The sequence below is a fragment of the Tinamus guttatus genome, unplaced genomic scaffold (genome assembly GCF_059628265.1).
Source record: "Tinamus guttatus ecotype Peru unplaced genomic scaffold, ASM5962826v1 Tinamus_guttatus_pri_ptg000503l, whole genome shotgun sequence".
Classification (NCBI taxonomy): Eukaryota; Metazoa; Chordata; class Aves; order Tinamiformes; family Tinamidae; genus Tinamus; species Tinamus guttatus.
The window spans coordinates 4,712,612-4,731,329 of record NW_028289037.1 but is presented as its reverse complement, the minus strand read 5'-3'; the positions used below and the strand labels follow the sequence as shown (position 1 = coordinate 4,731,329).

Genomic DNA, 18,718 nt, shown 5'->3' with positions numbered 1-18,718 from the left:
AGTTTCAGATGACAGTTTGGAGAAGAAATCAGAAAGATAAGGTTTTCTGTGACTAACACTCATTCATTCATTAGGACTTTTTGCTCTCATTTCCTTGAAGGACAGTAAAATATTAACTGATGATTCTCTTCTTAAATATAGAAAAAAATAGAGGCATGTTGGTTAATAATGCATCATCCTATATGCAGGTATATAAACTGCATAATGAGATCAGGAATAATGTGAAGATTTCAGTGGAGACAGTATGATTACTGATGCCATTAATTGATTTCACTTGATTAGTGATTACAAATCACATTGCTGAAAAATTCTATACTGTGCCCATTATGTATATATTGTTTATGTACAATACTGTGAAAACTTTATCACTTTTTATTACTTTTTATTCATAATCTTAAAAGTTAAATATCATCAATCCCACTCCGAGCAGTTCTGTCTGACATGTTATCAAATTCACACATTTATTTTTTCAAAGTACCCATGGGTTAGTAAGCCATATCTAGAGGTTGTACGAGTCTGTACTCTGGAGTTTGCTCTAAGACTCTAATAAATAAATAAATAACTTAATACATAAAGTGTTGCAAACATGTTTGATGTTAGTGGGTACCTGTATATCTGCACTTGCCTATTTATACTAAGGTGGGTTGGTTTAAATAAAAATTATTTTAAACAAAATATTTTAATTATGTTTGGAATCAGCATTAAGATATACTTTTAATTTTTTTTTTTTGCTAAATGCAAATTCATATTTGTGAGAATTTTGAAACATTTTCCTTGTGAAGGATTTCAAACCAAATTTAATAAATCTCTGAAATTTTTAGTTTTTATATTTTCATGACCTTTGAGATCATAAATAATTCTTTCTTCTACATAATAGTTTCTTATAATTATGATTTTACTTGTAGTTTACAACAAACTCTATTTAGATAAAAACGGAATTCAATGAAAACTATTATTAATTTTCCTAACTAATAACCTCAGTCTGTAATAATTTTCTTATATATGCAATATTTTAAGATATAATTATGGAAACATGATTTGCAATTAGTAACATGCATTTAACAAATAAAATAATATTTTTAGTGAGAAAAACAAATTTCTTTGTGTTTGTTATGTCTTGCATGACTACAAAACTGATAGATTATATACTCTCACACATAGTTAATATTGATATTTGAAGATCAGTATAAATCATTTTGCTTTCTTAATTCCCAGTTTGTAAATACCGTTTGAATTTGTAAATGAAGTGTTAAATGATCTGGAATGAAGAAAACATTATTTTTATATCTACAGAGGACATACAAAACTAGCACAAGCCTTTCAAATATTTTATTTTATATTTTATTTTCAGCAACTTCCACAACTGTAATGGCTTGATTTTCTTTAAAAGTTCATCAATATATAGATACTGTGTACTCTTTCATTTCAGGTATGCATTCTAGCTAGTTAGGACTAGTCATCAATTACTATATTTTAATGTATTTTGTTGAGATATATTTAATTTAAATAAGTCTCTTCTAAACTGGAAAACCTGATTTTCTTTTCAGATCACTTTTTTTTTTCCATCCTGATATGTAGGAAATGGACTATTCTCTAATTTTTATAGAAAGCTATTGAACAGCCATATGCAAATATCAAGCTGTATGCATATAATGTAACTCTTCTGAATCACACAGCTTCACCAGAGGAATAGGTTTTGTAGACTTTATTTAGTATTCCAACAAAAAGTACTGTTCGAATGGTATTACTGTAAACCTTCAGCAAATCTGGATGCTGTCTGCTATAAAGAAGTTGAAGACAGTTTCAGTAAAAATAAATATTAGATCTGATTTATAATGAAGACTATGTAGAAAGTGTAATAAATCAGTCATGTTAGATACCCCATTCCTGGAAAGGGGTACCCATGAGCTTTCTAACTGATCAGATTTTTGCTCTTGTTGAACAATGATATTTCACTCAACATCTTACTAATGATATGTCTGCATTACAGGTTTGATTTTCTGCTTTGCAGTTTTTCCATCATGATAGATTTACAGTTTTTTTTTTTTTTTTTTCCTGCTAGGATGCTTCAATTGCTCACAGATTCCACATCATGAGAGAAAAACATCCAGAGAAGTTCAACAGTAGGTAAGAATCTAAAAATATTTGCATATGAAGAGATTCTTTCCACGTTAAGGTATAATCTGAAGGGGTTTTGAATATCCTTTAAAATACTGAGTCTTATAAAAGAGAGGAAATTGGTGCATCTCATGTTATGTATGTCCTCCCTGGCTGCTTGTAGTCTTACTGTTTTATATCTGGTGTTTCAAATGAAATGAATAGTATTATAAATAAACTGTTCTTCCATGCAAAATGTTTGACTTGTAAGACTAGCATGGACAAGATGATGCATTGTGGTATCTGAGCATCCCTGAATTGACACTTTGCCATTAGGCACTGAAGAACACTTATTAGACAGCTGCAGATGGTGATCCTTATGTTTCATTCCCACACGCACACTGGTGCATTGACAAGGGGCTCTTCCATATATACTCTTAGTAAGGGCAAGTGAATGCCATTTTACACATAAATGCTTTTTATCATTAAAAAGCTTTGGATATGTAAAAAAGTCAAGAATGAGACTTTGCATCTGTTCCTTGTGTTGCTTTTTGAATTTGGAATGTTATCTCAGAGCTTTTCTGGAGATTAAAAATGTATTACAACATGTACTGTCAATTCACCTTCTTTCAGTATCTGGTTTGCTGAGTAGATAATATTCATAATGCAATGCTTATGTTTTTCTTTTTTATTTGGATATTTTAGTACATCGGTTGCAATGGGTAAAGCAACATTTCAGAAACATTAATTAACATTTAAAGGCAGAACGGCAGGGGAGATAAAGATGTTAAGTGCATGGGAATAAAAGGAGTTATCTAGAAAAAATATTTACCAAAATATTTTGTCTTTTTGAGCCTATTCATAGACTTTAGTTTGCCATGGGGCTAACCTGGAAAGTCTCATGAGATGCAAGCCTTCATAGAAAGGCATGAAAGTGTTCATGCCAGAGGGCTGTAAATCTCCTTAGAACTGTACAGAATGATGTTTGAATATATGCAACTTCTTACTGTTTTCAGGTTGTGGGTGTAAATTTTACATTTCCCATATTTTAACAGCTAGATGTGGGGGCTTTTTTCCTTGAATACTCAATCTGTTTAGCATCTATACAGTCACATACTGTGAACCCAAGTGTATATTTCTGTTTAAGTCCCACAGTAAACCTTTATGTTGCATTATCTTTCATTATTCTTACTCTGATGCTCATCTGAAAGAATTATACGATGAATGAATCTGAACTTAAACTTAGACTATATGTCAAAATGTATTATACAGATTCAGCAAGGTTAGAGATATGGGACACTTTGCAAATGCAGATATTCAAGGCCCTGAAGATGAAGCTAGTTTATCAGTGGTCTTTCTGCATATTTTCAGCGGTTGGCAATTATAATTTATAAAAAGCTCAGCTAATAACATGAATTTCAGATCAGATTTCATGTCACAATAAATCATATGCCATTAATAACATCTGCTAGCAGGCTCACCTTGAAATTCATCTATATTTTAAGGAATCTGATGTTTCTAACATTATCTTAAGGAAATTAATTACAAAAATATATAGTTCAAGTCTCTACCTACTGTAGTACTGAGATATTGAAAGAACATGAAAAATCAGTGATTCTCTGCATTTTGAAAGACTATTCAGAAAGATTATACATTTCTAAAAGAGAATATAGAGACTTGGACAATATATTATTAAGTAGACTGATTTTAAAAATATTTCTTCTTTTGTGTAGTGATAAAAAATGCAGATTGTTGTAGTTGTTGAATAAAATTTTCTGACCAACAATGCTTAGTCAGAAAGGATGCACAAGGATAATCAGGGGCCTGGAACATCTGCCCTATGAGGAAAGACTGAGGGAGCTGGGCCTGTTCAGCCTGGAGAAGAGAAGGCTGAGAGGAGACCTGATCAGTGTCTATAAGTACCTCAAGGGAGGGAGCGAGGAGGATGGTGCTGGCCTCTTTCCAGTGGTGGCCACCGACAGAACTAGAGGAAACAGCCAGAAACTGAAGCACCAAAAGTTCCACAGAAACTTGAGGAAAAAAATCTTAACAGTGAGTGTGACAGAGCACTGGAACAGGCTGCCCAGAGAGGTTGTGGAGTCTCCCTCTTTGCAGATCTTCAAAACCCTCTTGGACGCAGTCCTGTGCCACGTGCTCTAGGTGTCCCTGCGTGTGCAGGGGGTTTGGACTAGATGAGCTCTAGAGGTCCCTTCCAACCTTAAGCATTCTATGATTCTGTGATTCTGTGAAATAGTTTGTTCCTTTAACAGTTACTAGCATGTGTCAATAGTCCATAATATGCTGCAGCAGCATTTTCCTACAGTATATGAAATAAAGTCCATTTTTAGCTTTCCACACCGCAGCTCCAAATAGCAAGATATATTTTACTTTTCACCAGTGTGATTTTCTCATGAGTCTAAATGATTTAGATCAGCCAGTCCAGCAAAGATTAAGTGAGTTCATAGCGGGCTCCAGAGTTAGTAGCACTTCTACTTTTGAAAATCATACACAGATACTTCTGAACATCTCTCCTGACTCAAAAAAAAAAAAATCTTTTTTTGACTTTCTATGATTTTTGTCTTGCCTGATTTTCCAAGGTTTTGAGCTTCCATAGCTATTAACCAGTTCTGTAAAGCAGATGCTTGCATTGAGGTTCTGCTCTGAAGAAGAGCATCTCATCTCCTTACAGGACTGAAATGGCCTTTGGTCACAGTATACTATAGCTAGAAACCTGGATATTAAATTGGAAGTAAGGTTTCCATTACTACAATTGCCCAAACAGTCCGAGCAGGAAGGTGGTCATATTGGCTAGTGAATCAACAGAATTAGTGATTTGGATCAAATTTAAGAATAAATTGCCTTTGGATTAACTACGTGCAGAGTTCTGTCAAAACCCAATGGTACTATATTTGCTTTGATGATTAAATTACAGTAAGTTCTGGTATGGAGATTTTTTTTTCTTTTTCTTCATAATTAATTCATAATTATAGTCCTCAAATTCCTGAGGGTGTTCCTTGATTTTCCTATCCTGGGGAGCGTGGCAATAAATAAATATATCAATGGAGTATACCAATATGAAAATTCCTGATACTTTACATTTGTGAGTGAAAGTAGAATATTTCTGCACTGGTTGAAGACTGCACAGCACAAGGCCTAGAAAGACTTTTAACTACTACCAGTTAATATTGTAGAATACTCTGGAAGTAGATGACTTGATATTATGGATTTTGATGCATTTAGAAACCAAGACTTAAAATGATGTTCATGAAAATCAGAATCTCAGCTGTCACCATAGTCATCTTACAGGTCTGAAGTGTTGAAGTTACTGTGCTTGAGAAAACATCGTTCACTTCTCAGTATCTCCTGCTTAAGAACGGGGTCAGATTTCCTTATTTCAGTGTGGAAGGGTTGAAGTAACCTCAAGGGGAAGTAAGCTTGCAAAAGACAGCATTTCAAGAAACTGTATCATTAAGCTAGGACATAACTGTTGAAATAATGATTCGTTTAGGCCAAAATGCCCTGCAGGGAGATCTGTATAAACATAATAGACTTGAACTTGATAAAAACAGATGTATGAGTTATGTGAAGAGAATATACACACGGAAAAAAGCAAAGAAACAAAATAACAAAAAAATAATTCAAGTTAATATTAATTTCTAAAAGTTGTGATTCTAAAATAATATTCAGTTAAATGAGCCTAATTTGACTATCTGGCCCTCAGTAGCATGCAAGAAATTTCTTAGTCTAAAGTAACTTGTGTAGTATTTATAGTTTGTATTTAGTTTTCAGCACATTATCACTGAGATTTTCAAACATGAGTCTATCGTCCTCATTTAAAGATCTTTTATGATGAAGAAATCCTAAACCAGAAAAATGTTAATATTTCAAATTTCTCAGTTAGTATCATATACTAATATACTGCTACTATGTACTTAGAAAATTTCCTTTCAACTTGTTTACTTATGCTTTTATTTTGTGCCAATATACATACTCTCCAGATATTAAAGATACACGTAAAAAGTACTGATTTACTTTGTGTGAGTTCCAAGAGAATCAGTGTTTTTTTAATACATATACCTGTAGGTAGTTATGTTTACATTTTGACCTGCAAGTTATTAGATACTGGTTTATTCTGTTAAGCCCATAAAGGCAAAAGATAGGAATACACAGATAAAGATATAAATCTTTAGCAAGTTCTTCTGTGCACCTGCTTGAGAACTTCACTATATTAAGTATCTATCATAGTAACATATCTTGCATGACCTCATTAAAAAAGTCCTGTCCAGTAATGAGCTATATGAATACTATATATACAGTATATACTTTGCTATATTCAAGAACTGTATTGAAAAATATTTCTAATACAGCCTGTCAGCAAAGAAAATAGAAGTTATTTCACTTGCTTCCTCAAATCACTTGCTTTGCAAAGCAAGTATTAATTTTGATTCGATGGCCAAACATCACAGAGAGATAGGTAAAATAAGATTGTTTTTTTTTTCCTATATTTGCAAAAGGTAGCATTTGTTTAAAAGCAAAATCTTTTCTTATGGAGGAGCAAATGGTGGAGGAGAATGACCAACTATCAAGTGAGGAAGCAGTTCATGGGGCTGACAAAAGGCCCAGGATGATGTGAAGAGAAGAAACATTGCAATAAACAAAGTGACCTGAAGTGGGGTCCCCCCAAGCATATCCACATAAAGGAAGTATCTGAAGGACAGCATTATGGGGGAAGTTTTTCTGCCTTTTCTGGGAAAATCGCATGCTTGGTGCCTCTCTGTAGTGCCTTAGGCTCTCATGAAGTTCGAAGAAGGCCAATGCCAAGTGTTGCACCTGGGGAGGAATAACCTCACACCCACAGTGCTGTGTCCACTTCTGGGCTTTCCTGCATAAGAAAACCATGGATTTACTGAAACAGGTCCAGCAAAGGGCCACAAATCTACAGAAGGGCATGAGGCACTCTCACACAGGGAAAGACTATGAGAACTTAGACTGTTTAACCTGGGGCTTAGGAAGGATATTATCAAGTTAGATATAACTATAATAAAGAAGACAGAGTCAGACTCTTCTCATCAGTGGTTCCTAGCATCAGGAAAAGAGGTAATAGACATGAAGCGAAACATGGATGTTCTCCAGCGGTACCGTCCAAACTCAGCAGCTCTGGGATTTTGTGATTAAAATGCTCCATTCTTAGATATGCTTAGCCTTTGTTTTAAAACTGGCTTATTTTAGTTTTGAATGAAAAACTGAAATGTTCCATTTTAAGTAATGCTCAACAGAATATTCTTAACTGGAAAGGCAGATATTTTAGCATTAGTCCCTTCAACCCCTCCTCCCTTTTTGACTGTGACTGAGCAGAGAACATTAGAAAAAGACACAGAGCTCATGCAGAGACCACGTTGCAGACATCTGTTACCTGTCCCATTGAACCCACCGGTTCCTATTCATGAAAGACAACACTTCTGCACTCAGACAGGACTGCTGCAGTAGTAGTCATCAGAAAAAAACATTAGGCAAAACAATTTATGACACAGACTCTGAAGTATCTGCACATGATCAAGAGCTGGCCTGTATTTATAAAGCCTCCCCTGCCTTGCTCTTGGTTATAAAGTTAATAGAAAAAAGGGAAGAACAATCACCATCTTCTGTCAGACTTCAAACACAGGAGTGTGTCACCTTTAGAAAAGTTCCTGAAGTGTATCATGCATGCTTGATTTTACTGAGCTGGGCAAAACCAATATGATCGTTTTGATACTATCTTGCAGCTCTTCAGTCTATAGGGCTTACCCTAGTGTTATAGGATCCTTATTGTAAGGATTAGGCAGATATCCATTTAATACAGTTTATATTTGCAAATGATACACCAGTATTAAATATTTACCAGGCTTTCACAAAAAGCTCTAGATTCTGTCACATTGCAACTTGGGTCAACATATCAAGCTGACTAAAAAAAAGAGAGTTTTTTTTTTTTTTTTCCTTCAAATATTCTTTATTCATTGAAAATGCAGTAGTCCATACTTTTTCCAACAGAAAATAATGCTGATTCAACATGCTTATGTCTGTTGGTTAGAGAACAAAATTATAGAAGTGTCTATCTCCATTACCTGCATCATTTCTTTAGAAGATGCTAATGGACTAATGGATTCCTGCTTGAAAATTTCTTAATCTGTTAAATATTTTTCTTGAACGGCTATCTGGAAGTCTGGAATGTTTGGTGAATCTTGAGTTCAGGCTCGTGAGGAATAGAGGCAGTGGGCTACATAAAATATATTCTAAGTAAAGGGCTGGTAATAGTCCTGAGCATTCCCAATGATTTTAAATACCCCTTAGAAAATTTAAACAGTGCATTGTGTCTGAGCAATGAGTTTATGTTTACATTCTTAGGGTCCTCATATGTCAAATTCACTACTGCTGGAACAAAATGAGTACAGATTTTGCACTTTATAATGGTCATTCACTGGCTATTGGACACTTTTGTTAGAGGTGTTGCAAAAGGCTTCTCATCTTTCAGTCTTAAAAACAACAGACAAATTAGATGTACTACTAATATTTACATATTTTAGTAAAACAGTAGATGTATTGCTAATATTTACAAAACGCAATGGGAATGCTTTTCTTTTTTAGGGAAAATTAGGTATTTTAAAGATATATAATGATATCCAGTTGTTAAACTGTTGCTTTAGAAATTGTCAAGTAAAATGTATAGCCATGCAAAAGGGTGAAAATCATCACACTGCCTAGGAGAAAGAATTGTTTAACACGGTACACAATGACATGAAGAACTTGACCCAGCTTGTTGCACATAAACTTTCAATTCACAATAGGCCTATCTATATGCTATTGGCCCATGTTAAAACAAAATCTAATCTAAATCTAATTTTACCAGCTGATGTCAAGCTGGTAAAGGATTTTATTGAAGATGATGTTTCATTACTCAGTGTGTCTTGAACCTTCTATATGGATTTTGAAGTGGCTATTGGATGTTCTACACATTCTTTAATTAATTAAAACTACTGTCTTTTATTACCACAATAGGGCAAACTTCAGTATATAGGAAGTGAACAGACACAATTTGAAATAAAAAATTAATAACCCAAAGGCAATAAAAGCTTTCTGACTATCTCATTATAGTAAATTCACAAGTGAAGAGAGTCTATGAGATAGGAGAAGCCCTGTGGCAAAACAAAGAGAATACAGTATGCCATTTGTTGCTTACTCATGAAATATAGTCATATATTTCTCTACAAAGTAATAAAGTTATCTTCCCTGACATTCATGACCATACTTTAAAATAAAGTGTCTCAAAAATATTATAGAAATTATTTGTGAAATACTGCTTCCTTTTTGCCAGAGAATTTCTGTGGTCAGAACTGCAGAATATTAAGAATGTAAATTTGCAGTTGATTTTCTGACATTATTTTGAATTAATTCATTTGAAGTAAATGTCAAATCTTTGCATAAGTTTTATGTAAGGGTATTTCATATTTGCAACAGATGTTGCTCTTTACAAAGGGTTAAGTGGCAGACATTTCTAATATATGTTGCAAAACCAACAAGTCTTTTTTCAAAATCCAGTCAAAGAAGTTGCTAAGTGGCCTCAGTGCACTTACTTATAATATTATTGATGATATCCCCATCATTAAAAGCAATGAAATGAATTGTCAAGGAATGTATTTTACATTTCCTATTTGATAAACATAAACACATTATTCTTAAGTACAAAGATATGAAAATTTAATTACAAAATGAACACCTTCACTCTGACCTGTGGGTTTGTTATGGAGCTTTTAAAAGATTATTTATTTATTATTATTAATTCTTTAATTCCAATTATTGAGACCCTATTTTTAGAGAATATATTTTTTCAGGTATACTGCAGTACACATTGATAATAAAAACAGTCCAGATATGTTTTCAGTACTGCATGGACTGACATGATACACAGGATATGCCTTAACTGGCCTGGTTTCTTAACTTAGGAGCAATTGGGTCTCAGATTTACTTCACATCCAGCACTTCACAGGTAGTATACCCCAAACATCCAGCACTACACTGTGATTCTCCACACTGATTTAATCACAGAATCAGAGAATGGTTGAGAATCAGTAGAGATCGTCTAGTCCAACCTTCCTGCTCAAGCAGGGACACACAGAACACATTGCACAGGAGAGCTCAATGCACAGGAGGACTCTCTGGGTGAGTGTCAGGGCAGACAAAGATATGTGTGGAAAACAATGTACCTCAAGGGAGGGAGTGCAGAGGATGGTGCTGGTCTCTTTTCACTGGTGGCCACTGACTAGAGGTAATGGCCACAAACTGAAGCACCAAAAGTTCCACAGGAACTTAAGGAAAAATTTTTTAACAGTGAGTGTGACAGAGCACTGGAACAGGCTGCCCAGAGAGGTTGTGGAGTCTCCTTCTCTGGAGATCTTCAAAACCCTCTTGGACGCAGTCCTGTGCCACGTGCTCTAGGTGACCCTGCGTGTGTAGGGGGGTTGGACTAGATGAGATCTCATTTAGATGTGATTATGATGACAACATAATTCCTCTGAGATTGAGGAAAAAGTGTATTTTAAAATCATATTGAATCTAGGTTGTTTTTGTGATATGCCTAAAATGTAGGCCTAGAGCTCTGAAAGTATCACTTGAGTCTGTGTGGCATAGGCATATATATGAAAAGCTGCTTAGGATTTTCATTCTGTATTCAGAGAAAAGCCATCTGTTAGCTCTGTGACTTCTTGTTTAAATGAGACTTAGAGAACAGCCGCAAGTAATATGGTTTCCTGATTCCTGAGGACCTTTCAGTTATCCTTTTTTTACTTTTCTGTTCTTTTTCCCCCACCCTTTTTTTTTTTTTTTTTTTTTGTAATAAAGATTTCTCCATATGAGGAACAGCAAGGTCTGTTAACCTTTCTTGCAGCATACTATTTCTGAGCCAATTATGAAGATGTCTAAAGGCATTGAATGCTCTTTGGAACAGTAACTTGTGATTTGGGAGTATAATGGCCAAGGGAAGAACTTTTTCTGTAGTTAGAATATTTGTGCTCAAAAAATACATTAAAAAACAGGGGTAACATCGATTTTTTAAAATGAGCTACAATAATTTGAGAACTTTTTCTTTTAGATATGGTGATATATTAATAATTACAGTATCAGTATAAGTAGAAGCAATGTAAATTCCTAAGTGATTTAGATTTTGATAACAAATCCTTGAAGGCTGTGTTAAGCTGTCAATCTTTAGTTCTTTATCAAGATTTTGTTGATGTTCAAAGAAAAAATATGTGTTAATCAAAGAAATATGTTCTTGCTGATATGAGACAGCTGACAACTCATTCTAAATGAAATCTTCAATATGTTTAGTTTCTTTGATTGCAGAAAGAATTGTAAAGTATATGTGTAACTGATTTGGGAACATAAATTTAATTGTCAAGTTGTATTCAACATTTAGAAACGAAACCTGAGTGGATTGGCCTATGTAAATAGGGCTTGTGTGTCAAAGAAAATCTTGCAGTAGGAAAGCAGCACAGCATTCACACCACATCAGCCACATTTTTATAGTGTCTTTGTAGTCCAAGTACTCATGTAGGAAGTGGGAGATGGGGGTTCAGTCCCTGCCTTCTGACTGAGGACAATCATACACACTCACTTACTTCCTTCAATAGTGTTTTAAACACTGGGCAACAAAACAGCAGCTGGACAAAGTGGATAAGGCACTAGCCCAAAAAGGAGGAGTTTTTGTATTGTTTAAAGTCCTTAAATGACTCAATTTTTAACTGTGTTGCTTAATGAATAACAGTATTTGTCCTCTGCTTTATTCATGTGTTCAAAATAAATATCATGGTCACTGTCACACTTGTTACAAAAGGAACTTGTTACTTGTTACAAAGGGAATGGTTTACGTGTATCATATTGCATGCTAGATAATCTCACATGCCAAGCACAGAACTACAAAAAGTTACAGAAAGAAGATGCCCATCAGGGCTACCCTGTACCTGCTCTGATTCTGCCAATTTCTCAAGATTATTTTGACAGTCACAGTTGACCTCTTATATAGTGAGCTGTATGTCTTCTCCTAAGTTGGGTGGCAGCACTCTGACATCTGAGTGGAATGCAAGACCACATGTTCTTGTATGGTTTGGAGTACCTCAAGCACAAGATGACCGCTTTGACTCTGTAAGTTGCATTTCCAGAGCTACATCTGGGCCACCGTACTAGCTCCTCAGTCTTAGAAGCATGCTACCATAGAGCATGAAGACATGGCTGAAACATGTGGTAAAAGATATGGACTTAGTAGAGTACTCTGTGGCACAAGCTAGGGTCTAGTAGTTGCTCGCAGTATTCTAGCTTCTTCATCCTTGTCAAATGATTTGTACCTGTCTCAAGTGAAGGAAGTTTTGAGGTGAAATTTGAACTTTGAAACATATTCTTGGTAAAAGGAACTTTTTTTTTTTTTTGGTCTATTTTTCCATTCTTTTGGTGTCTCATGCCTCTCATTTCTCTCTCTACTTTTTCGCCTTTTTTCCTTGCCTTTCTTGGCTTTACTTTGTTCTTTCACTTATAAAATAATCAAAGATACAGATTTCAACAAAACTACACTCTTGGTTAAGAAGGATTTCAATTTTTTATTATAAAGCTAATTTAAGAGCTACTTAATGCTCATGGTTTAGTATTTTAATAAAAAAGGATACGGAGAAGCTGAGAGAGCAAGAGGCAAGCACTTTTCAACGACATCTCTTACCTGAAGTCTTAAGTGTTGCTTTGTTTGGTCTACCTGCTGTTTTATATTATGAAGCTTTTATTCTAGGCTGACTGGGAATCACCCCAACTACATGCACGTAAACAAGAAAGTACTTCCAGGAGAGCATAATGGAGAAAGCTTTCATGCCTTTTCCATGAAAGCCTTTTCCAGGAATGCTAACTGGCTCTCTGAAATTCCTTTACACTAACATATGCAGCACGGGTGATTATATGGCAACATTTATTTTCTGTCAACATGGTGTTACTACTGCATGTCACATACCAGACCATGCATTCTACCAGAATACTCTTTGACAGTTTAAAGTTAAGTTAATCAAGCTAGAGGGCATTCAAGTTTAGTGTCCTGAACTCTGCAAACTATGTTCTGGAAGAAGATATATTCAAGTGTCATGCTAGGATTTTTGTGTGCACTGCATCATCGAAAGCTCTGCTAGACCTGCTAGTTCTTTTTTAGAATGGAGGGAAATGAAAGTCCAGTGCAAACTGTGAAAAAGAGAAAATGACTTCAATGTCTAGAGAAGCATTGCCTCCTCAGTGAAGTCTGTCCAGAAGTATGAGACTATATGTCTATAACACTGCAGACTAAATTATGGCTATGGAGGGGTTGGTTTCAAGAGCAGTTCGACGTATCTAACTAACTGTGAATAGTATTCTATTCTCCAAGAATTGTGATTTTCGAATTAATCCAAACCTGTTGTTATAAAAAAGGTTAGTCCTAATAGATAAGCTAGTATTTCTACTGAAATCCTGATTTATCTGAGCTTTTTTTTTTTCACCTTTTATTACAAGTTGTTCTTTTGGTCTTCGCATTTGTGAGTAAAAAAAAAATGTTCAGAGAAGTAGAATCTATAATAAAAATACTAACTCTATGATTTTTTTCATTATCCAAGGTTAATGAGGGCCTTGTAGTGTCAAAATTAAATAACTTGCTAATTTTTGGGCAGATTGCCTTATTTTACAGAGCATAATATTTTCTCATGTGTACAGGAAAATATCACATAATTTTAGGCATTCTTAACAGCTGTATATACCCATATTTGCAAGCCATAGAGTTCTACATTTAACAATCAGTTAAGAAAATCAGTATCTCTATAACTGAAGCTTTTCCTCACAAGGAGTGTAAATCTTGTTGATAACCAGAATGACAGTTTTATGAATAAAATATTTATGTGCTGTCATTACAGATTTGATTGATCTTTCTGCTGACAAGACAGATAGAATTTTTGATTTTTTCTGGATGAATAGAATAAGAGAACTTTTATGACAGCTCAAAGCTTTATAATTTTAGGACTTTCATCCAGTTTCTAGAGTAGCCTGGGTAGCAGTATGGGACCTTTGTGTCTCCCACGATTGCTCTTATGGTTGTAGTGCCTGTCTGAAATGGGTGAATCCCAAATTCATCAACTTAACACAAACTCAGTTTCTCACTCTGTGCGTTGTTCACATTTCAGCTGACCTTGTGCTAGATTAGTTTATGAGCGAATGGGATTGTTTTGGTTTGGTTTGTAAAATGTGCAGTGGTGAATGTTTACTTACAGAATGCAGAGCTCTGCCACATGATTAGCTTGAAATTGGTGTCTGGAGCACAGGTCCATCTGAGAGACTTCTTGATTTTCTGCTACCAGGGTGAGGAATTTTAGTGAATAACTCTGAAAGCCCTGCTTAGAGTTGCAAAGGTAAGAGCATGGGTCTGAGATGCTGGAGATTAATTTCAAGACTTTAGTCCAACTATGGTATATGCCAGCTGTGTCTCCCAAATAGAAGATGATGTACATTGATCACTGATCATTTAATAAGGAGAAGCTAATATGTTTTTATGGGTAATTATAAGCTGAATTTCTGTCTGCTATCTAACTACCCTTTCCTGATGAAGATTCCATTAAAACTGGCTTTGTTTTATCTAGTTTTTTGTTTCAGTAGTTAATATTGTCTAATCAAAGCTAACTTAAAAAAAAAATTCCAAATTAGCTCTACATGGGAGTCATAACAAGCATGTTGTGAGGAAGAAAAAAAAGGAAGAGAAAACAAAAGAAACAAAGACAATATCATTCCAACATTTTAATTTCCACGACCAGTGAAAGAAAATCTTTAATAACTGATGAGTCCAATAGATGTCCTTTACTGCAGGACAGATATGACCCTGTATGTACCTGGAAGTGGGATTCCTGTAAGCACTTGCAACCTATGTCATTCTGAACATAAGGCCTCTGACGATTTAGAGTGCAATTTCAGTCTGAAGTATCTGAGAATGATACTTTAAACAATCATGTATTAAATATCTCCATCCAGATTTCCATTTTTTTGGGGGTCAGAGGTCAGTCTAAAGATGACTTCTAGGGGCATCTGTAGCAACACTTCAATTTCTTTCTTTTTTTTTCTTTTTTTTTTTTTTGTCTTCTAGTTTGAAATACAGAATGTGAATCAGTCGTTTTACAGAAATAGTGGACAGAGATGTCAGGGTTTTTTTCCCCATAGCTTATGATTTTGATCAAAGAGAGAAAAAAGTAATATTTATTTTTTGTGAATTATCTTCTTACACTAGTTCCTTCTTGAGGACTTTTGACAGTAGTTTAAATGTTTGTTAAATTATAACTCACAGTAATAAGAAATGCACATAGAACATACTTATTTCTTGCAGTATTAGAAACAGTTGATATCCTCATTTGTACTTCATAATCCACCACAGTGAAGGCTTAATAGACCATTAAAGAAACGGTGGGAAGTTAATTTTAATATGTAATGGTGTGAGGGGTTTTATTTTTTCCTTAATACAATGAAGCTTCTAACAATTTTATTTGCAAAGACGATGATTATTTAATAAAGTGACAAACTGTCCCACTGATAGGATACATTAATTTTCTTCTAAAGCTGTTCCTTGTACTCCATAAGAAGGTGATAATTAGGTTTGCAGATTAGAATAACATAATCAGACCACTTGTGTGGATGCTTGTTAAAATATATTTTGCTCTTCATATAAGCCTCATAATAATTAAAAACTGTTTAAAAAGAGAACCATTCTTTTTCAGCATGGACTTTTAAAATGAATCCTAATAATATATCAAGTTATTCTTAAGCTAATTCAACTTTTTAAAAGGTTAATATTTGAAAAAGAATATGGGAAGTGATTAACTGATGAGTTTAAGTATTAGCATTAGGTTTTGCAGGAACACCTACAGTATAAAACAGTGCTCATTCATATCCTGATTTAATTTCTTCCACTGTCACTCCTGATTGTTCCATTTAATCTTTCTTAAGTCACATAAAATTATCTTGTATGTGTAAATTAACAATCATTTTCTAATTCCACTGCAAGCTTGAAGCATTGTCAAAAAAAAAAAAAAAGAAGAACGAAAGAAAGAAAGATATTGGCAGCGATTAATTTTCTATTTTAAACAAAACTAATTGCAGCTACAATTGAGACAGAACACACAGAGACTGCATATTTTTGGTTATTCTAGGTTCAAATAAAGACAATAGAAAAATAACAGTGAATTTGAAATGATAGTTCACTTCTAAACTATTGGATCAGTTCAATATCCACTGACCTTAAGATTGAAGACCCCAAAGACTATTTTGTTTGGTGGGGATTCTTGCAGTATTAAAAGCTTCTTTAAACTAACTTCCTGACCTGAGCCCAAGGTGGGAAGTGTGCAGGCTGAGATCATTTAAAGCACCTTGAGTTTTCCAACCCTATCGCTTCTAATAGGATTGAGAATTATTTCTGAAGCACCTAGAATGAAGTCTTATTCTGGGGAGTAGTAGGAAGTTTTTTGTTTGATTTCATTTTGCTTGTTTGTTTGTTTCTTAAATTGGATGTGTAATTAATCTTCTACTAAAGAAGAAAAACTTCTTTTTTTTTCATAACTGTATCTTCTTGGTGTTCCATTACTATATTATAAACTTTCAAGGTCAGAGGTATTTCATTAAAGCAGTTACGATTAGTGTGTTGATAAAGGAGTCTTGATTGAAACACTAAAAGAATGTCATGTTCCTGCTAAAAATGATTTCCATTTCAAATAACTGAATACAAAAAAAGAAGTGTTACATTAGCAGAGGTGGTTGTTCATTGTGTTACTGAATACTGCAGTCATCTAATTTGTACATACGTTCTTATATGTCCAACTTTGTGTGCACAGTTCCATATATATATTTGATATACCAGCTTAATCAAATTCAGGTTGATGTGAGGATGTTTTTTATGGACAAGTAAAAAATAATCAGTTTCTTTTTATTACCATTATAGAAAAAGTAGAGGAATATTTTTTCCAGTGTGCTAAATATTCATACCAAAAAGGACAAATGTTCAATCATTTACAGAAGAGGATGCTACGCTGACTGATTTAATAACACTAGATTAATATTCTATACTCAGTCATGAAGGGATTTATAAAATATATTTTTAATATCTTTAAGTCTTTTTTTTTTCCTTTTAATCACGGTTGGATATCAACCAATTTTTTCAATCAGTTAAAGTAAATCATGTGACAGAGATTATCCTGTGCCGTTGCCCAGAAATTGATCAATAATGGCTGTATAAGCCGATAGGTCAGTAATTTAAAAACAATTGACTACAGTTTTCCTTTTCTAAATGGACCATTCATAACAATCATCATGGTAAATAGTTACTTTGAATGACATTTTTGTTTAACATTTAATTCTAGGTCTTGTCAGTGGGACAACAAGTGCTCATATGGCACCAAAAAACAGACCAACCAACCAAAAAAGAAAAACTGCAGTATTTTCTTTAATCTTTGAACTGCATAATTACTAAAGGTAGCAATGCTGGAAGTCTTGGCTGTTGCTTCTTTGCTCGTGGTGAAGAAAAAAAAAATATAGAGATTTACTCTAAGGATAAATATGCAGCCTTGGTTTCCAGAATCCAAAGTTTCATGAGGTGTAGGCCAAACTCTCTTCTCCTAACTCTTACAGGTATTCAGACAGGATAAGAACAGCAGAAATGTCCTGTCAAAAGCATTAATAGTTTCTGAACATATTGATTCTGCAAAATACTGAAACTTAATTAGAGAAGCATGATGGTCTTTTGAGAACGTGGCATGCATTTCTCCACAAAGTAGTTTTCTACAGTGTAAATAAGAACCTCTAGGTGCAAGTAAGCAAAGAAGTCCTATGCCAGCTCGATGTAGGACTACCTGTGCTGGCTTCCATTAGATTGGAAATACTTCCATATGGTTCACAGAGACATAGCTTCAAGTCCAAAGCATTTCTGTGTAGTAGGAAATTGAGAGAAAATGTCTACTGAGCCATATATGGAGTTTTTCCTGCTCCATCTTCATTTCTGATGTTGCCTTTAGGGGCCAAGCTTTGTCTTTCAAAATAATTATTATCACTTAAACATCCTTTAGATGATTGCAAAACTAGTAAGGAAGAGAATTTAAACTTCAAAAACATTTGCCTCATTTGCTGGTGTATGTATTACAACCCATAAATATCTAAGACCCTAGGTCTTGGAGTCTACCAGAATCTAGGACTGAAACTATGTACTCTGAATTTCACTCCAAGGCATGGCTATCGAAGCGTATGTGATCCTTTTTTAAGTAAGATTAGTGATGCATTAAGATGCATAGTGATGATTAAGATGCATTAGTGACAAGTGTCATGTAGTGTGAGAAAAGAGCTGATGAAATAGAAATATAAACCAGTCATCCTCTCTTGCCTCTTTTGGCAACAAAGTTTCTTCTTATTATAGCTTTTTCTCCATGGATTATACTGTTATCATGAGTCTTCACCTTGGCACAGAAGACAAGCAGGGTATACTTTCCTGAATAGAAGAGTATTAAGTATTAGCAAAATTATTATGGTACTTTAAATGTTAAAATATGTCATAAAACATAGTAAATGTTAGAAA

At 34.3% G+C, this 18,718-nt stretch overlaps 1 protein-coding gene across 5 annotated transcripts in view; it reads left to right on the top strand.

The window, feature by feature from the left end:
• DGKB (diacylglycerol kinase beta) overlaps positions 1 to 18,718 on the top strand; it is a 326,104-nt gene that overhangs the window by 193,094 nt on the left and 114,292 nt on the right. For all 5 annotated transcript variants that reach the window (XM_088533501.1, XM_088533498.1, XM_088533500.1 and 2 more), the window contains one exon: positions 2,063 to 2,127. In XM_088533501.1, coding sequence (XP_088389627.1) covers positions 2,063 to 2,127 — 65 coding nt within the window. The remainder of the gene's footprint in view (positions 1 to 2,062; positions 2,128 to 18,718) is intronic.